A 19645-nucleotide genomic window follows, 5' to 3' on the forward strand; every position below is an offset into this window, starting at 1 on the left:
CAACTAACAGATGATTTAGTTAGTTTACTACAATAATTCCAAAACTATTACTACTTTTTGCCTCAAAATGTTATATTTGCAAAGCATTTGTCCTGTGGTTACGTAATAAATGAAAAGATAGTTATTATATTTAACTAAAGACAAATGATTGCAACTGTATGTTTTGACACAGTATTAACTTATCTTAACATAACTTAACTTTCATTGCACAAAATTATTCATTTATAAAAAAGTCTTCAATGAGGATTTGTCCTAACGTGTTTTTAACCAGTTAAAGTCTGCAATTTGCAAAGCTCATAACACAGGCTCTGAGCGTTTTTCAAGTCAGTCAGTCAGTCAGTGGCAGTGCTCAGTGAGTCAGTGACGCGGAGACGCCGCACGCAGCGGACGTTTCAAAAATGTATACTTTATTAAAACTTGTGTTCGCGGCGTCATCAGTGTTATGCGTCGTAAACGGACAAGCAGGTAGGTTTATTTAATTGTTTTTATGAAACTTACGCGATGTTCGATCAAAACTTATCATATAAGACATGAATTTGGGAACAATGTCTATTTTTACGCATGAAAGTACGTAGAAGTGTAACAGAAATGTAGCATGCATGTGCGAACTTAACTTTCGCGCAGATATGATCAACAAAGCTAAGTGGGTTCTCACAGCAGGGTTACAAAATTAAAAATATAAACATAATACAGGTTTGCATACATATAAACAACTTCAGACTGGTCATTATAAAAATTGACATTGTTGCGATCTTTGGTTCACTGCTAAACCATGAGGATTATGTTAATCTTTGTACCCAATGTCATGTATAAGAAGCGGATAGAATACAAACAATTCTTGCTCATGATAAATTACTTAACATTTGATTACTAGATATAAGTACAAGTAAAGTGTGTCTACGCTTGTGATTTTTTTTGTTTATAGCAAATTTTACTGCTGACAAACTTTCAACGTTCAGATAATGAAGTATGTCTGGTTGTTTGTGTCTATATCATAAATCAAAGGAAAACGTTTGTTAAAAGATATAAAATTAGCACTTCATTGCGGTTTTTCGTGACAGTAAACGCAGTCTAACTACCTAACTATGGACCTAATGAGGACCATACAGTCTTCTAATGAGAAGGCTGTGTATGTTTGATAGAATTAGCTCAACAACAAGTCACAAAGCTGACCTGGTAACAGGCAGGACAGGGTAATGGTTAGACGCTTTATTACGCATTATAGACAATGTAATTTAGTTATAAGATTATTTTTAAATTTCCATGCTATTTTGTAGCAAATTGTATGCCAACATTTATATCAAGATCTTTATTTAACAATTTGCAAATAAAGAATTATGAATTGAATTATGAACACTTGCCAAAGCAAACCGATGGACGTTGGGTTCCTACGGTGCTGGAATAGCAACGTCGCAGCTGAAAAAGCAGTCACTAGGTGGAATGACGACAACAAGAGAATATTGGCGTCTAAAGACCGTGATTTTTGGAAGAACTTAGAGACCTATTCCAGTTGTCGTCTATCGGCTGATAATAATGATAATGATGAAATTCAAAGTAATATGAAACTTGCTAACATTACGTTGTACGATGGCCGGCAGCATTTGCCTAACTTTCATTTAAAACGCAATATCATAACGGATTGTTTCACTATTTCAATGAGATTAGGTAAATCTTTTGTATGGTAGCAGAATAATTGTCTTCTTCTTCTTCTTCCTATCGTGGTCTCACTATGTGGGGTCCACTTTCCGGCATAATCTCGCCCACTTTGCCCCATCTTGATCATCCCACTTCTTAAGTTTGCTGGCTCTAAGGTCCGCGTTTACGAAGTCAAGCCCGCGCTTTTTGGAGATTTAGCTTATAGCAGAATAACTGTAGGTACAGAAAAATAGTACTTTCTAAAATACAGAGAAGTAGTATGTAGTTAACTCTTGTAAACATCCGCAATTAATCTTTTAGCCTTTAGCGTACGTGACCTGGAAAGCACAAATTAAATTAATTCCCGTAATATCAACTGTTATTAGAAATACGTAATAATAATTAGTTAATGATGCATACAAGTGATGCTAATATGATTCACATTATAATGGCTTAAAATCATAAATGGATTAAGCGCAAGTCTAGTAAATAATTATTATTAGTGTCCGAAGGTTTAATACTGCTTTGAATCTTTCAACCACAAGAGCTTTAATTTATAATATTAATCTTGCAACGACGCGACAATCAAAAAATCTATAGTTAGTATATCATAAAGAGGATAGATTTGTATTATTGATATTTTGTATGTAAAAACTTCAGGACCGATTTGAAAAAATCTTTCACCAATAGAAAGCTACATTATCATGTAATAGAATTGGCTATATATTTCATCCCCATATTTCCACGGGAACAAGAACTAAGCGGGTGAAACCGCGGGTCATCTGCTATTTGTAGTTAAACGATATTCAACATAATTGTGACTCCATTTATCTGAATTCTTAATAACACCAAAGAAACAAAATTAGATACATACCTACTTTACTTACTGAAAAAAAGAGAACAGTGATTTAGAAATTAAAGGGAACAGTGATTTAGAAATTATCTATCGATATATTATGTTATATCCATACAATTAGCTAAAATGTTTTTTTTTATAAACCGGCAGATTTTTTGAACACCTATTGACCATGGTTTACTTAATTTGTGATACAAAATTTAAAATTATTTCTTTAGATTACTTCGAAAATCTCTGCTTCACTCCAATGCAAGAAGAAGGCCAGTGCATATCGCTTGACAATTGTGAGCAACTGAAACCGCTCATCACCAAATCAAGGGAAACTTTAAAACAATATCACTGCGGATGGGAAGGAACAGTTCCTAAGGTAGGATCGGCGGGAAACGTCCCAAAGGTAATTAACTTAATGCTATATACTCCTAGTACCTACTGGTGGTGGTGCACGTTTGTAAAACTTATATAATCTCTATTTTGATAAAATATATTTACTTATATAGTCTGGCAAGTTCGTTGATAACACTCCCATGATATGCGGGCGACGGGGGGAAAGACTGCGCGGGTAGAAATCGCAAGTGCGGGGAAGTGACGAGCATCACTCGTGGGGTTTTCGTTCATCGCAACACGTTTCCCAGCCCGCGCGGAACATCAGGAGCGTTGCGAACGAAGTTGCCAAGCTATTGTTACGGATGTCATCATCTTCATCAGTCGTTATCAGCCGATGGACGTCCACTGCTGGACATAGGCCTCTTGTCTCTTGTAGGTATATACTACCAAACATCACGGTCTCGGGCCGCCAGCATCCAGCGGCTCCCTGCAACCAGCTTGATGTCCTCGGTCCATCTAGTAGGGGGTCGACCAACACTGCGCTTTCCGGTGCGGGGTCGCTATTCAAGCACCTTGGGACCCCAACGTCCATCGGCTTTTCCAACTATGTTAACAAATTTTTGGAAACAGTTTCTTTAAAAAATATTTTATTGAATTTAATTGTAAAAAACCAACGCTCGCCATGCTACTCCAATGCGTGTTGGCGGTCTTAGATTATATAATCTCTCTTAATATCACTCTCACTACCAGATGTCAATGATTGTGACCGAGACCGATATCTTAACGTGCTCTCCGGGGCACGCGGGTGTGACAACATCAACTTCTTGACCGATATCTTAACGTACTCTCCAAGGCACGCGGGTGTGACATCACCTCTTTCCTCATCACTTTCTTTACTCCGAGCTGAGAATTTCTACTGAAATTTTCTTAGAAGAAAACATGCTCATATTTCACAGCGCCACCCAAAATTTGGAAACTCGTGGGTCACGAGGTCGTCCTCGTGATCCCAAGCCCCATAGGTTAACCTGGACCCTGGACCTGGCATATTATATTTCGTGTATCTTATTAAATATTGCTATTAATTATTTTCACGTGCTTATAACACAATATTTAAAAACTAGAACGCGTTTCCCAAAACCCACTAATGTATATAAAAATCATTTAACGATTAGATATAACTATATACACTACCAGGTTTTTACATTTGCGATAAACCTTGACACTTAAGAATCTTCATCATACAAATCACCGCCTAAATAAACAAAAAGAAATAAAAAACCCGATTGAGTAAGTACTAACATACTTAATCATAAGTTAAATTTAATAATATATTATATGTTGAAATCAGTCAAGAACTTGAAGTTTTAGAGCTTGCCAAAAACTAGGCAGACCTTGTAAATTATAAGTTCGAAAAAAGCTCTGCAAACGGGTCATGACTTATCTGCCATTCTTATGGATAAAAAAGTATTGCCTAATTGAAACTTGTCAAAAATAATTATGACGCAAATGCAGCGCAAAAGGAATAATACACTTAAGTGTGCGGTGGTACACAAAATAAGTAAAAAGTCAAGGTCTATTAGCAAATGTTATCGTTTATCATTACACTGGTATTGTAACTATACTATCTATACTAATATTATAAAGCTAAAGAGTTTGTTTGTTTGTTTGATTGAACGCGCTAATCTCAGGAACTACTGGTCTGATATGAAAAGTTTTTTCAGTGTTAGATAGTCCATTTATCGAGGAACGCTATATGCTATATATTATCCTTTATCCCCGTATTCCGTATTCCGTAGTAAATCACGCGGGTGAAACCGCGCGGAGTCAGCTAGTACATATATAAACATAGTATAGGGTAGGAACTATAATACGATTATTAATTCCAGTCAAAATTCCAGTAAAATGTCAAGTGCAACTGTCACAGAAATATCATTTTACTGACTGGAATTAATAATCTTAAGTAAGATGAATGGTATGTACGATTATTAATTCCAGTATTAGAATTAAAAGTCGTACTATATGCAAACTCATCAATTTAACAATACCAGTATATGATGAAGACCACATTATTATCAAGCTTTTCTTGCCTCCACGTTCTTTAAACTTAGTCATTAGTAAAACAAACTACATATTTGTATATTCTTTTGTACAGGTGTGTTGTCCATCTCCAACTACAACGACTACTACAACTACGACGACTACAACAACTGTAGCTCCAGTACCACTAGATGCCTGTGTCACACGGGAGGGGAAATTCGGTTCGTGTGTACCACTGAAAAATTGTACACACATAACAAAGATGTTGGCAACGAAAACAGCACAAAGTTTGGATTATTTCACACGGTCTAAGTAAATATTCCCCAATATTTAAATTTCCTTTTTTGTATACAAGGTTATGTGTTAGAACTACGAGGACTTATGTTTAGATGACTAGCTAGCTTCTTTGGTGATTTGACGATTGGTTCAGTCTTTCTACTTTCGGAAGAAGGGTTTTTGGCTTAGCATGTAGTAGTACCTAAGGTGTAGATATCGATGGTGTGTAAAAGTGAAGGAGCATTAGCAACGCAAACATCATTAAATGTACATATGCCTGTGGTTAATCAACAACTTTTATGATAAACGGCTTTCGATGTTATTACGTCCCTCTCTTTATTAACCGACTTCAAAAAGGAGGAGGTTCTCAATTCAGTCGGTATTTTTTTTTTTTTTTATGTATGTACACCGATTACTCAAAGACGCCTGGACCGATTTCAAAAATTCTTTTTTTGTTTGAAACGGTATAGTCCCCATTTGGTCCCATTGCCATCATGTGAAGATCTGATGATGGAATCCTGGAGAAATTGAGGGGAACTTTCGAAAATTATATGACTGTCTAGTGTGTTCGTATACTTTTCCATTTAGTACTTTTAAGCACTACAATTTCATGAAGGTTTAAAATCGATCTGATGATGGAGCCATAAAACAGCGAGGGAACTGATCGGCGATTTACAGCAGTTACCTTGTGTTTGGGCTTGATTAATTTGTATTAATGAGAACTTTTCACATAGATAGGTTGTGACTGTCATTTAGGGGTTTGGTGATGAAGACCAAGGACAATTAAGGGAATAACAGTAACTACCTTGTGTTTGGCCTTGATTAATTCGTATTGTTGAGAACTTTCTACCTAGATGAGTTGTGTCTGTTATTAGGGGTCTGATGATGAAGACCAATTAAGGGAACTCCTTAACGGTTTACGGTAGCTACCTTGTGCTTGGGCTTGATTAATTTGTATTGCTGAGAATTTTGTACCAAGATGGGTTGTGACTGTCATTAGGGGTCTGATGTATTCGTTTGAGATGAAATTTTACACTAAAAATATAATATTTTGTGTAATTATAAAACTTATATTGATATTGTCTGTGTAACATCAACACAGCAGAAACGTGTCATTCATTGTAATATTTAGAGTGATAATGAAAATTTTTATAAAAAAAATACAACCGACTTCAAAACCTAAAAACGTACCCACTAAACTAAAAAGTGAAAAATAACATCATAATTTGTTCTACCTGCTGATCAGTATGAAGGCGGTGCTTAGCCGGTGTTGTCTTAATTCAAGCCATGTGAGAATATCTTATAGATTTAGATTTTGCAGACAGTGTTGTTTCATGTGGTCCTGTCAGAAATGGCTTAAATTAAGACAACACCGGCTAAGCACCGCCTTCATACTGATCAGCAAGTAGAACAAATTATGATGTTATTTTTCACTTTTTAGTTTAGTGGGTACGTTTTTTAGGTTTTGAAGTCGGTTGTATTTTTTTTATAAAAATTTTCATTATCACTCTAAATATTACAATGAATGACACGTTTCTGCTGTGTTGATGTTACACAGACAATTTCAATATAAGTTTTATAATTACACAAAATATCTTGGTAAGTAATTTAAAAAACAAACAGGCGACGGCGACGGTCAACCGGGAGCTTATAATTTACTATGATTACGATTACTGAAATGTAAAAAGGAAAGCCTTCATTAATCAAGTTCATGTAGGGTTTTTTTGTGAAGGGTGTGCAAGTACCAGTAAAAAAAAAAACACAAACGGTATTGCTAAATTACCGTTGCCTTATCCTCGACTTTGAAACTAAACTCGTTTGTGAAAGCGCTTAGACGGCAAGACACTTAAGAGTACACAATAGCAGGTATTCGGTATACAGCTTACAGTTATTCAAAAATCTCATACCCAACTTCTAATACTCAATAAGCATTGTAATATATTAAAGTAAGCGAAACTGTGACGTGTACGTTAGGTTCCACATTCGTGCAAATAGATTGTCTAAACACCAAAATTAGAAATGGTTTGCAAAACACATTTTCAGTTTTTAAGAGAGAGTTCGTCTTATACAGTATTCTTATTTTGTACAGTGTTTACGATTGGAAGCGTGTCGTGAAATTATAGGCACGTAAAGGTAGCATTCGGTTCTTGGCGACCGAGACTCGCGACCGCGACTGGGTCGTACGACCCACTGCTTAGTATGAATTTATATGGAGAACTAAACAAATCCTGAGACCACGTCGTTTGTTAGTGCTCCATATAATTAATACGTACGCCCGCGGTCGCGAGTCGTGGTCGCTAAGCTATGCTACCTTTAGGCTTAACAACTATGTTTAGTTAGAAGTCCCGATTCAAACGTGACATTATCAGATGTGCGTTGTATAACAACAACAACAGGAGAAAAACCTCTTCAGTTGTTCTGAGATTAGTGTCTTTGTAGTGTGTAATATATGGGTTTAAATTTTACTCCATAATAACACATTAAGACAAGACAATATTTATTTATATGTTTAGTTATTCACGCTATTACAATACAAAGTACCTATATAGAGACAGTGGAGGATTTGTAATCTTGGCCGCCCTATGTATCATCCTCCCCCTTTCTCAGCACCCACTATATTATAATGGACATTTTACCTTTTATCAAAATCAATAGAAAGATTTTGTGATATTTTCCGAGGTACAAGGGATTCCCACATTTAAGTAATACATCCAAATTGTTTTAAGTTAAAAAAAAGAAAGTGATAAGAAACCTCCTCCTTTTTTTGAAGTCAGTTAAAAATTAGAAATTACTGTAATTTGTGAAATTTAGTTATTTTTCATTCCAACAGTTTTTGGCCCCTAATATTTGGCCGCTCGACCAAAAGTAAATCCGCTACTTTATAGTAGGTATACAGTTAATATTAGTACTATACAAGCACCATATAATTATTTATGTAAAAAAAAACAGGACATTATAAAGGTTCATGTCGCATAGATGAAGGCCATCAACTCGTGCTACTTACAATTACAATAAGAAAGGAAAATCTGTTGAGCAAAGCGCAGTACGCTAGGTGATGATGTTTCTTAGTACTAAACGTTTTTCCATTGAACTGTAACATATAACCCCGTGCATCGTTCATTAAGATAGTTATTATCATTAACATCTGATACTGATCGTTAACTATTCAAAACATTTTCACCGCTAACTCGCATTGGAACAATGTGGTAGGTTCAAATTCCATATCCCCTGTCCTACTGTGAGGTAAAGCGACCTGGGTCTATAGCGGGCCGTTAAAATAGACTGATAATGGCAAAAACAATCGGTTGTCTGTAAAGTTGGTTTACTGATGATAGTTGAACGTGACAACGTCATAAGAAAATACTGATGGAATGGTTGCATTTTTCAAAAGAAAATGTTAGTTTTTCTACAATACTGTTAAATAATCTTCATAGACCAGAATATACTTTATTTCTTGTAAAAAAAGTTGGCAACCCTAGAGCGAGGGAACGACGCATGACGTCATCTTTTTTCGAGTGTGCAGCGGGCTTCATCGAATTATAAGACGTTGTCACGTCAAAAATAAGCATTAACTAAAAACTCAACAGTTCCACGATTCGCAACGTTAGTCCAAAGTTTCGGTTTACAGATGTGAGGGACCTGTATTAGGACAAGCATACGTATGCTGTGACTCACACATCCGTCCCAGTTCCGAAGTGGTGTCCAGAGACGGCGCGTGTTCCCAGTCAAGCCTCCCATGGACACCCGAAAGCACATGTTGTGGCAAAGAGAGCTTCAGTGGAAATAAAGTTTTTGGTAAGTGTGTGAAATAATGATTTCTCGTTACTTCATTATTATCAACCCATATTCGGCTCACTGCTGAACTCGAATCTCCTCTCAGAATGAGAGGGGTTAGGCCAATAGTTCGCCACGATGGAACAATGCGGATTGGCGGACTTCACACATAGAATTAAGAAAATTCTCTGGTATGCAGGTTTCCTCACGATGTTTTTCCTTCACTGTTTGAGACACGTGACATTTAATTTCTTAACTCGTCCTCGTTACTTACTTAAAGTAAAATTATTACTTACTTTAAAAAAGGATATTTCCGTACTATATTATTGAAGCTTCAATAGTTCCACGCAGTGGCGTGCACAACATAGATGCATATATGCACTACCTGCTGAAGTCTCATTACCTACTTACGTGTATTGGAGAAGGAATTTTACATATTGTGCAATTTGTACGTATAGTGCTTACCTACTCTAGCTAAGTACCTTGCGCACGCCACTTGTTACACGGTAAAATGGCCGGACACACACCAAAAGATCATGGTTTCGTCCGCCCACTAGACTATGTCTTACCCACGCAAGTACCCTAGAATGGCAGAGAATGACCTTGAGTGAAGTCACGCACTTGTGAACGTTGTGTGTAGGGTTAAAGGCGCCTTTGACAGATATCTAATCCCTTTTCCACTCAAGTCACTCTCCCCGCCTATCCCAAGTAACCCATAAAGAATTGAGATGAGAACAAGAGATGTGGACGGCACGAACGCCACAAGCACACTGAAGCCGTCCGTACCGCAAGTCGTTGCAACGCGGCGATAACAATAAAATAAAGAAAATAATATCATAAATGACTAAAAAGTAAGTCTGTCTCTTGCCTTTTCGCGGCTAAACACGTGACGTTTTATCGTATAAAAAATGCGATTTTCTCACTTACAGGTGGCAACGAGACCGCTATAGACCAATACCCATGGCTGGCTGTACTTGAGTACACAAGAAAACAGCTCTGCGGAGGATCGTTAATAAGCAACAAATATGTGTTGACTGCAGCGCACTGTGTCTTGAATAAATCGAATAAACCGCGAGGAGTGTGAGTATCATTGTCACCCTATTAAGAACAGCCTGCCATCCAATTGATGCAGCGTGGTGGGTCTAAACTCCATAACCCCTCTCATAAAACCTAGCCTTGCCGTAGGTCGTTAAAATAGGCAGTAATTTAATGTTTTCGAAATAAATGATATGCATTTGTATAATAATTATATAATCGATAAATATGTAAATTAAATAAAGAATACATACTAAAGACGGGAACATTCAGGAGAGCGCTGTAACACTTGCATAATATTATACATTGCAAGATTCCTATCAATAAACTTGACTATGGCATCAATATTTTAACTAAAAGAATCATGAAAACGTGTCATACATTTTATAGGAATTCGCTAGTAATCAATATATTACGAAAGGACTCATAATTACTAATTAAACTGAACTGTTGTTTTTCCCCCTTTAAAATGTATACGCTATGAATCATGCCGGGAAACGTACTTAAATTAATTTAAAAATGTTAACAGGAAACAAAAACTACGTCTAGAACATACAGGCAAAGAAATATTTTTATTTTTTTCTGAAATCGGATACAAAAAAAAAATTACGCCACCTAATGACTTTAAATCTGATTTTATCTGTGATTTAGAATCTCATAGATTGCTCTCAAGCTAAAATCAAATGTGAGTTTTCCTCGTAAAGATTTACACAAAAAGTTTAACGCGTAAATTATATGTATTTTAGACAGATTTGGCGGAGAGAAAATAAAACGCAATTTAACGTGCACGTTACGTAATTTAGTTTGCGTAGCCAGATCTACTTACTTCTTAGCTCTTAGCTCTTAGCTCTTAGCTCTATAGCTATAGCTCTTAGTTAAAAAAACAATAATCATCATCATCATATCAACCGATGCACATCGACAGCTTGACAAAGGGGTCTTGTAAAGACTTCCAAACACCAGTCTTGAGCCGCTGGATGAAAGCGGGCAAATTAAATAAAGTTTTAACAACAGTAATAATATTGTTGTTTTAAATAATATTGTTGTTCTAAATAATATTGTTGTTTTAAAGAATATTGTTGTTTTAAATAATATTGTTGTTTTAAGAATATTGTTGTTTTAAATAATGTTCTAATGGCATTGTTGTTACAGGGTGTCAGTTCTCCTCGGTGAATACAACATCACAAACAACGGAAGCGACTGTACGCCAGTAGAGGGCGGCGGTGAGGACTGCACTCCCGGCGCCGTGAGAGTGCCGGTAGAGGCGGCCATCCCACATCCCGAATACAACACACAGAAGATAGTCCAATATGCTAACGACATTGCATTGCTTAGACTTAAAGAAATGGTGACTTTTAATGGTAAGAACTTATAGCGTCTTAACATCATCATCATCATCATTATCAGCCGATGGACGTCCACTGCTGGACATGGGCCTCTTTCATGGACTTCCAAGCACATCGGTCTCGAGCCGCCAGCATCCAGCGGCTCCCGGCAACCCGTTTGATGTCTTCGGTCCACCAACACTGCGCTTTCCGGTGCGGGGTCGCCATTCCAACACCTTGCACAAGCCTTAACATCAATCTATACTGATATTATAAATACGAAATAAGTTGTCTGTTACCTTTTCACGGCTAAACGGCTAAACTGATCAAGATGAATTTTGGTATAATTGTAATAAAATAAAATTGGGACCTGGAAGCAAAACATTGGGTACTTTTTGACCCTAATAGAAGGGGGTGACATGGGTGTTGAAAGTTTACATTGATTTTCACGCGTACGAAGTCGCGGGCGAAAATTTACAATTATTCAAATGTAGTGTTTACCTGTACCTATTTACAGACTTGTTCTATAACTTCCAAAGCAGTATGTACACAATACACAATATTCCGTACACGCAAACAAAAATGCACGCATATTTGGAATTACCAGTTGGTTATTCCAAAGGCACATCGGAAATACTAATAGAAAACGAGTATTAATAGATGGAAAATCCATCTCAGACGCATTCGAGCGTATATCAATCACTAGTTCCTACCAACACATTTGTTTTTCAGTTGTAAAGCACAGTTATTATACCAAGATAACGTCCAATAGCCCAGTGGATATGACCTCAGCCTCCGATTCCGGAGGGTGTGGGTTCGAATCTGGTCCGAGGCATGCACCTTCCAACTTTTCAGTTGTGTTAAGAAATTAAATATCACGTGTCTAAAACGGTGAAGAAAAAACATCGTAAGGAAACCAGGTGTAAAGTCTGCCAATCCGCATTGGGCCAGCGTGGTGGACTATTGGCCTAACCCCTCTTAATTCTGACAGGAGACTGGAGCTCAGCAGTGAGCCGAATATGGGTTGATAATGATGATGAAGATGAACGTCCAATAACTTGAACTTGATCTTGGTCTTTCACTAACTATTGCTTTAAGTCACTTTGTAGACGTAGGTATACCTGCAAACATTTTTATTGAAAGAAACAAAATTATCTTCAATTGTCTAATTTGTATATTGACGTGACAACGTCTTATAATTCGATGTAGCCAGATGCAAACTCGAAAAAAGATGACGTCATGCGTCGTTCCCTCGCTCTAGGATTGCCAACTTTTTTTACAAGAAATAAAGTACATTCTGGTCTATGAAGATAATTAAACAGTTTTTTAGAAAAATGAACATTTTCTTTTGAAAAATGCAACCATTCCATCAGTATTTTCTTATGACATTGTCACGTTCAACTATCGTCAGTAAACCAACTTTAAAGACCAATGTATTTTTTTTTAATTCTAGATTTCATCCGGCCAATCTGCTTGCCTTCGTCAGACATAACAAAAGCCCCACCGGTGGGCTTTCAATTCTTCGTGGCTGGATGGGGAGCTGTGAGCGAAATCCAGCCTTCCAGCGATGTAAAGATGTACACCAACCTTCCATACGTTACCCACGAGGTATTTGTCAGATTATTTTTAACCCCCGAAGAAAAAGAGGGGTGTTATAAGTTTGACGTGTCTGTCTGTCTGTGCATCTGTCTGTCAGTATGTCTGTGGCATAATAGCTTCCGAACGGATGAAGCGATTTCAATTTAGTTTCTTTGTATTAAAGGTGACTTACGGTCGAGTGTTCTTAGAAATGTTTGACGAAAATCGGTTGAGCCATTTAAAAGTTGTGGGGGGTGATAGTGGGGAAGGACAACCGAATGTCTGCAAATATACTCGAGTGCTGTCTCAAATCAAAGCGCACTGAAAGAGAATATTGAAGACTTGATCGAGAGTGTAATTAATATTTTTTTAGACATTCGGGGGTTTTTAATGTTTTCAATTTTATGTTCTTAACACGAGCAACAAAAAAGGATATATACTATCATCCTTTTTAACGGCCTACTACAGGGCTAGGCCGCCTTTCATAAAGGAGAGGGGATAGTGAGCTGTGAGTGACCGCATATCAGATGTTAATGATAATGACCAGCTTGCCTATTCAATAACTTTGTGCTATTAGCCACCGAATATAATTAACGTAAATCAATAACAACCTTATTCTACAAAGCCCATTATTAACACAGGCACGCGGACTTATTGGATGGTGGATGGCTAGCATAAAAAAATAATTTTAAACGGGGACCCGGTTAGTATTAGTTATTGAATTGTAGTATAGAACTTTGTTTGAATTATTATTATTATTCTTTTTTCATTAAAAATATTTAAGAAAATCTAACAAAATATCACGTGTCTCAAACGATGAAGAAAACATCGTGAGGAAACCTGCATACCAGAGAATTTTCTTAATTCTCTGCGTGTGTGAAGTCTGCCAATCCGCATTGGGCCTGCGTGGTGGACTTAACCCCTCTCATTCTGAGACACAGCAGTAAGCCGAATACTTGTTGATAATGAATGTAATAAAAAAATGTGTTTCCCTTTTCCAGACATGTCGTACAGCTTTTCGTACGCTGCAAGGCTCGCTTATATGGGATCGTCAGATTTGTGCCGGGGGCGAAGCTAACAAGGACTCGTGCAAGGGTGACTCCGGGGGCCCGTTGATGTACGACAACGACAGTATCCATGAAGTCGTTGGCGTAGTCAGCTTCGGCTTATTGCAGTGCGGACTCGAGAAACCCAGTGTTTACACCAAAGTCATCGAATACGTGCCGTGGATCATGGACAATACTAAAATATAAACATTAGGTACCTATACTAAAGCCAAACTCGATGAGGAATGTTTATCAACAAACAGATTAAAAATGAGGGTATCAATCGCTAGTTTTATAACAACAACTAATAATTTTAATTGTTGTTTTAAAGATGAAAAAATAAGAATGAAAATATGACATGCGTTTCCTACATTAATTTTTATTGTGTTTGTTGATAAACGTTCCACATCGAATTTGGCTTTAGTATATTTAGTAATAGTACGTAAAACTTTATCAGTGATTTTAGGTATACGAAAATCGGTGTGAAACGAATTCGTGTTATCTACGAGTATAATATAAAAATGAGTCGCTAAAATGTGTTGCTAAGCGCAATCTCGAGAACGTCTGAACCGATTTGGTTAACTCTTCTTTTTAGAAAATTCCTTGAAGTACGACGATGGTTTGTAAGAAGAGTTTTTTTAGGGTAGGGTAGGGAAGAAGCGCACATAAGTCAAAGCGAAGCTTGAACGACTCCGTTAGTTACTAAAAAAACACAATAGAATCTAAACTTAGTTGTAACTGAAAATATCTAAATATTGCATCGATCTCCCATTAAAAAGTGGATGCACAACCAGCGACCAAAAAACGTCCCCACTCAATGATGCCAAACACAACTTCTTGGCACTCAATTCAAGTAGTAGCATTTGCATATTCAACCTTAAACTCAATCTTTAAAGGTCGAATTTGCTCTGAATTTGTGATATTATTGAATATCGCACTATATTTGAAGGTCTTTAAGTATAATTTTCTTTATCAATAATTCTAAAACTGTCAAGCAAATCTGGCCAGTATTTAAGTGAAATTTTCTACATGATTGTGCGACCTTTTATTATAAGAGGTCAATGAAATATTAAAATCATTTTGATAAAAGTGTGTAGGTATTTCTTGATAATAAAATTAATTTGATGAATAAAATAGTGAATTTCTTCTAATAAAATAAATAATTTGTCAAAATTCACTTATACATATAATATATATTATTATTTGTATGAGTGAAATTATATATATTGAATTCTATTAAAAATTAAGAAACTGAGATTTTAGAATGAATAGTACCTACCGTATTTTCCTCATACACTGACACAAAAAACAAAATGGCCGACTCAAATACAAAGTAATCACGATCTCATTTCGTATACTTACTTACCTGTGTATTAGCATAATTAATAATTTATTTATTCATGTTACTGTCAAAATGTAACGAAAAAAGTACGCTATAGGTAAGTATTAATAGTAATAAAATATATAAGATATTTTTGACAAGTTTAGTTTTATTTAATGTTTTGAACGTTCGTATCAACATAAACATATGTGTATAACCATAACGGTACGTACTACGGTGCTGGTATACTCCACATTTATACAAAACTACTAGTCCTATTTTCATGCGGTTTTCAGTGATGGGCTTAGGTATGTTTTTAGATAGGTGTTACGATGACATTCTACCAGGATGCTGCAGTAAAATTTAGTTGGTGCAAAACCAAAACCATTAAGTATTCCGATTTTGATGCAGATTTCAGAAATGGTTTTGGGGTTGATTAGTTAGAGTTATATTACATTAGTAGGTACCTTACTAGGGGGCAGTCTGGAGAAGGCATTTTTTTCTTTACAAGTTAGTGATAATGAAATCCGAGATGAAAGCGGGCTAATTTCTTAGGCGCAGAATGAAAATCCACACCCATTTCGTTTTCTACACGACATTTTTGAGTAATTAGCTACTACACTAGGGTAGGGGTAGGGTAGTGGTAGGGTAGGATAGGGGTAAGGAATGAGTCAAAGCGAAGCTTGACCGGATCCGCTAGTTAGTTTTAAATGGCAGTAACGGCAGTGAGATTTATTTTATGTTTGTTTTTTTTAGAATATGACAATCCAATTACTTTGTTTAGACTGCTATTTTTTTAACTTTCTTTATTATCTGTCATACCTAATAAAAAAACAAAAGTATGACACCGTACAAAAACATTCTTTTGTTTTTACTGTTATTTTCAAGTTCGGTTAATTACTGAAACAGTATATATGCAATAAAATAATTTAATTTTTCTTTTACTTCTTAATCGTTCCGATACAACAACAACAACTCCTTCGTATATGGTAGCAAAAGCTAAAAACAAAATAATGTAAATATTTTTGTCTCACGAAGTGAATAAACACCATTTTTGCTCACTGTTTTAAAGCAGCAAACGCGCCATTTTTGGACTAGAGAGGTGAAAATTACATACTTCGTACTTTTAATGTCCGTAAATTATGTAAATAGCGATCTTAATTTTGCGGTAAAATGTTCCTAAATCAACAATAACAGGAATGACGTCAAAACTCGCAAGCGAACATTGCGGTTAGGATATTAACAAATAAGGTTAATTAGGGGATTACCAAAAGCAATTAATTAAAACTTAGTTATAATGATTTTCCTTTTAATTTATCATGTGGTTATCCAAATATCAAGTCATTCACAAGTAGTAATAAATAAAATAATTAAAGAAATTAAAAGCCTCTGCATAAAATATACAAAACTGAAAAGAAAAAACAAACTCAGACCAGAAGTGTAGAAAACAATTAAAAAACAGTCAAGACCAATATTGGATAAAATTATTTCAGTCTACATTATTTAATTGTTTTCTAATAATTGCTTTCTACTTCTAGACTGAGCTTGTTTTTTTTTCTTTTCAGTTTTGTATATTTTATGCAGTTTGCTTTTTTTATTTCTTTAATTATTTATTTTATTTCACACTTTTTAGTTACGAAAGATGGTGAATTTTGGATTTATTTGTTACGTTTTTTACACGTTACAAAGTACGATAACGTAAACGAGGTAAAGTAAATATTCAAAAATTTCTATGGAAACCTCGGTGGGCAAATCGGACTCGCACTTGTCCGATTTTTATAATCAATATATTCACCACCGATATAGCTCAACGAATCGCGAAGCTGAAGTGGCAATGGACGGGGCACATAGTTCGAATAGACGATAGACGTTGGAGTCTGAAGGTGAGAGATGAGCGTTGCGGTCCGATCCCATACTAGAAAGCGCAGTGATGGTCGACCCCCCACCAATTGGACTGATGACTTAAAGCGAGTCGCAGGGTTTCGCTGGATGCAGGCGGCTCAGTATCGTGATGTTTGGAAGTCTCTAAAAAAGACCCATGTCCTTCCGTGGACAAAGGCCTTTTGTATCGGCTGGTATGATGGTGATGATGAACTTTAGTAAACTTATATAGTAAAACTGAACACCTCATGAACCTCTTGAATAAGACCACGTACGTATAAGTAGCGATTACATAGACAAAGTCAAATATAATTAATAGTTAGGAAATAAGGTAACATTAGTAAATGATCTCGTGTTTATCAGCAGTAGGTACGTACGTAGCGGTAGTACTGAATGCCAATTGTTATTGCTTTGATGCTACATTAAAACTCCACGGTAATTAAAATTGACGTCTTAATGACTTTTGACTTTCTTGTAAATACTAACGTCTTACAAACATTGTACAAACTGAAAAAATTGACCAACAGATTTAAAAATATTAAGTTATTTTATAACATTACTATTTTTAACGAAAAATAGTTAAATTAATATACTGCTTGACACATATCTCTATGTACACATACTCGTACGACAGATCTGTGTGATAAATGACACAGATAGATTACTTCATGATGCTGTGATCACGTTCGATCAGGTTAATCTGCAGTAATCTTGTTTCGACTTTATCTACCTTTACGTCCCTATTGATTTGTAACGGCATCATCACGAAAAATGCACATTAGGATTATGATTTTTATTCAATTTTTAGTTAACTTGCCTAATTTTTAAAATTATAACTAACAGCCAACTTTTAATGACCTACAACTCTGCTGCTATGTAAGTCAGCGATCTTAATTAGACTTACAATGTTTGACTTTTGAATCAGCTTAATATGCTCTTCAAGACATGAGGATGTAACTCGAATTATACTGAGACCTGCCGCGCTGGGCGTTAGGTACTCCTCTGTCAAAATATAAGATCAACGATCTAACACGTTTATAAAAACTGTATCTATAAAATCGATCTTTCATTGTAGTTATCGTTTTCGTCGTGTAAGGAGCTCCCTAAAAATGCTGGTTTGTGTAATTGAACGGTAAATTCAAATAAACTTTAATATAAATTGCAAATACGAACATAAAAAACGGTCAACACCTTTTAGTGTACTGAAAGGTGAAGTGATGTTTCTTTTGTAAGTATTTCACAAAAAAAAATATCTAAAAAGAATCGATTCTTCAGCCGGAACAGCAAAACATCGCTCAAGAGTTCGAATATTCTGTGTAACGAGTTAAATTTGTTAGTCTGTATAAAAATTACATGTGCGTGTATTGTGAATCAAATTTATAGGACTGTATTGTGTAAGAATACCACTTTCGATGTGTGAGATTACTTCGTCCCCCTCAAAAAACGACAGCCAATTTTGTTGGTGCATTTGGGTGCGATACAAGTCCATAGGTATTTGGTCTGAGGGGTGTAACAACGGAAGTAATGATTTTTAGTGAATCAACCAATGGCTGATTTTGAGTGTTAATTCCAAAAAGGTAAGTAAAATTCGATAATCAAAATAAACACTGTAGACAAACGCTAGTTGTTTAGTTTTTGTGAATACAGGCAGCGACCTGATATTCTTGTTATATGAATTTATTAAGGTCAACGTAAGACAATAAAAAACAAGTCTGAGCCAGATACGAATAACTCGTCCACAATCGTGAAGACGTGTCTATGAATTACGAGCGCCACATTGACCGTTCACGAGGCCAGTGTCTTTCAAATATCAACAGAATCATTGTAAATTCTTCTACCGTGCTAAAATACGACACGAATTCTGACAGTTAGCCCTCATTCGCACGAGCCTTTTTAAACCGACTTAAAAAAACGAGGGGGTTCTCAATTTGACGCGTATGTTTTTTTATGTTTGTTTCCTCATAACTTCGTAATTTTTTCACCGATTTTGAATTTTTTTTTATTTTAAAAAGTAAGTATACTTAATTTTCATGAAAATCGGTTTAGTAATTTTATGTTAAAATGAAAATAACAAAATTTCCCGTACTGAGTCTATCTATATCTCTATACTATCGTTCACTATGCTAGGACACTAAAAACAGAAAAATAAAATTGATGGCGGTGCCAACACAGTGGTGCATTAACTCAATCCGATTAATCATATGATCATAAAGCCTTCATCGATAAATGAGCTATCTAACACTGAAAGAATTTTTCAAATCGCACCAGTAGTTCCTGAGATTAGCGCGTTCAAGCAAACATACAAACTCTTCAGCTTTATATTATTCGTATAGATTGAACGTTTTTTAACGCCCGTTAAAAAAACTGTCGTGCGAATATGGGCTTAGAGACGTTTATAGGCATCGACACGACTACAACGATACGTAAAATTCCTTATATAAAAATTCTGGTGTTTTTCGCCAACAGGTATTCGCCAAAATGGGCCTTTATTATTTATAATTTTTAAGCAGATCGATAGTATTTTTTTACGGATAGAAGATACAAATTGCTGTTGGGA

At 35.9% G+C, this 19645-nt stretch overlaps 2 protein-coding genes across 5 annotated transcripts in view; one reads left to right on the plus strand and one right to left on the minus strand.

Annotated features, from left to right (window-relative positions):
• LOC112054810 (protein MTSS 2) overlaps positions 1-19645 on the minus strand; it is a 173065-nt gene that overhangs the window by 52450 nt on the left and 100970 nt on the right. The gene's annotated exons all lie outside the window — the stretch shown is intronic.
• LOC112054814 (phenoloxidase-activating enzyme) lies at positions 305-15368 on the plus strand. 2 transcript variants are annotated; one of them, XM_024094716.2, is made up of 8 exons: positions 305-465; positions 2710-2885; positions 4968-5164; positions 8757-8923; positions 9832-9982; positions 11090-11298; positions 12716-12870; positions 13842-15368. In XM_024094716.2, the coding sequence occupies exons 1-8, from the start codon at positions 399-401 to the stop codon at positions 14091-14093; spliced, it is 1374 nt and encodes a 457-aa protein (XP_023950484.2). In that variant the 5' UTR covers positions 305-398; the 3' UTR covers positions 14094-15368. The 2 variants fall into 2 exon arrangements, with proteins under 2 accessions (XP_023950484.2, XP_023950485.2); XM_024094717.2 differs by having other exon boundaries at positions 2710-2858.

Source organism: Bicyclus anynana, chromosome 2 (genome assembly GCF_947172395.1).
Source record: "Bicyclus anynana chromosome 2, ilBicAnyn1.1, whole genome shotgun sequence".
Lineage (NCBI taxonomy): Eukaryota > Metazoa > Arthropoda > Insecta > Lepidoptera > Nymphalidae > Bicyclus > Bicyclus anynana.

What these genes read in the sequence shown, in the direction of transcription:
- LOC112054814 (XM_024094716.2), top strand. Translation starts at nt 399, where the DNA reads ATGTATACTTTATTAAAACTTGTGTTCGCGGCGTCATCAGTGTTATGC. An exon ending in AGAAATGGTGACTTTTAATG is followed by an intron (nt 11,299 to 12,715) that starts GTAAGAACTTAT and finishes TTTTAATTCTAG; the next exon opens with ATTTCATCCGGCCAATCTGC. An exon ending in TTCCATACGTTACCCACGAG is followed by an intron (nt 12,871 to 13,841) that starts GTATTTGTCAGA and finishes TCCCTTTTCCAG; the next exon opens with ACATGTCGTACAGCTTTTCG.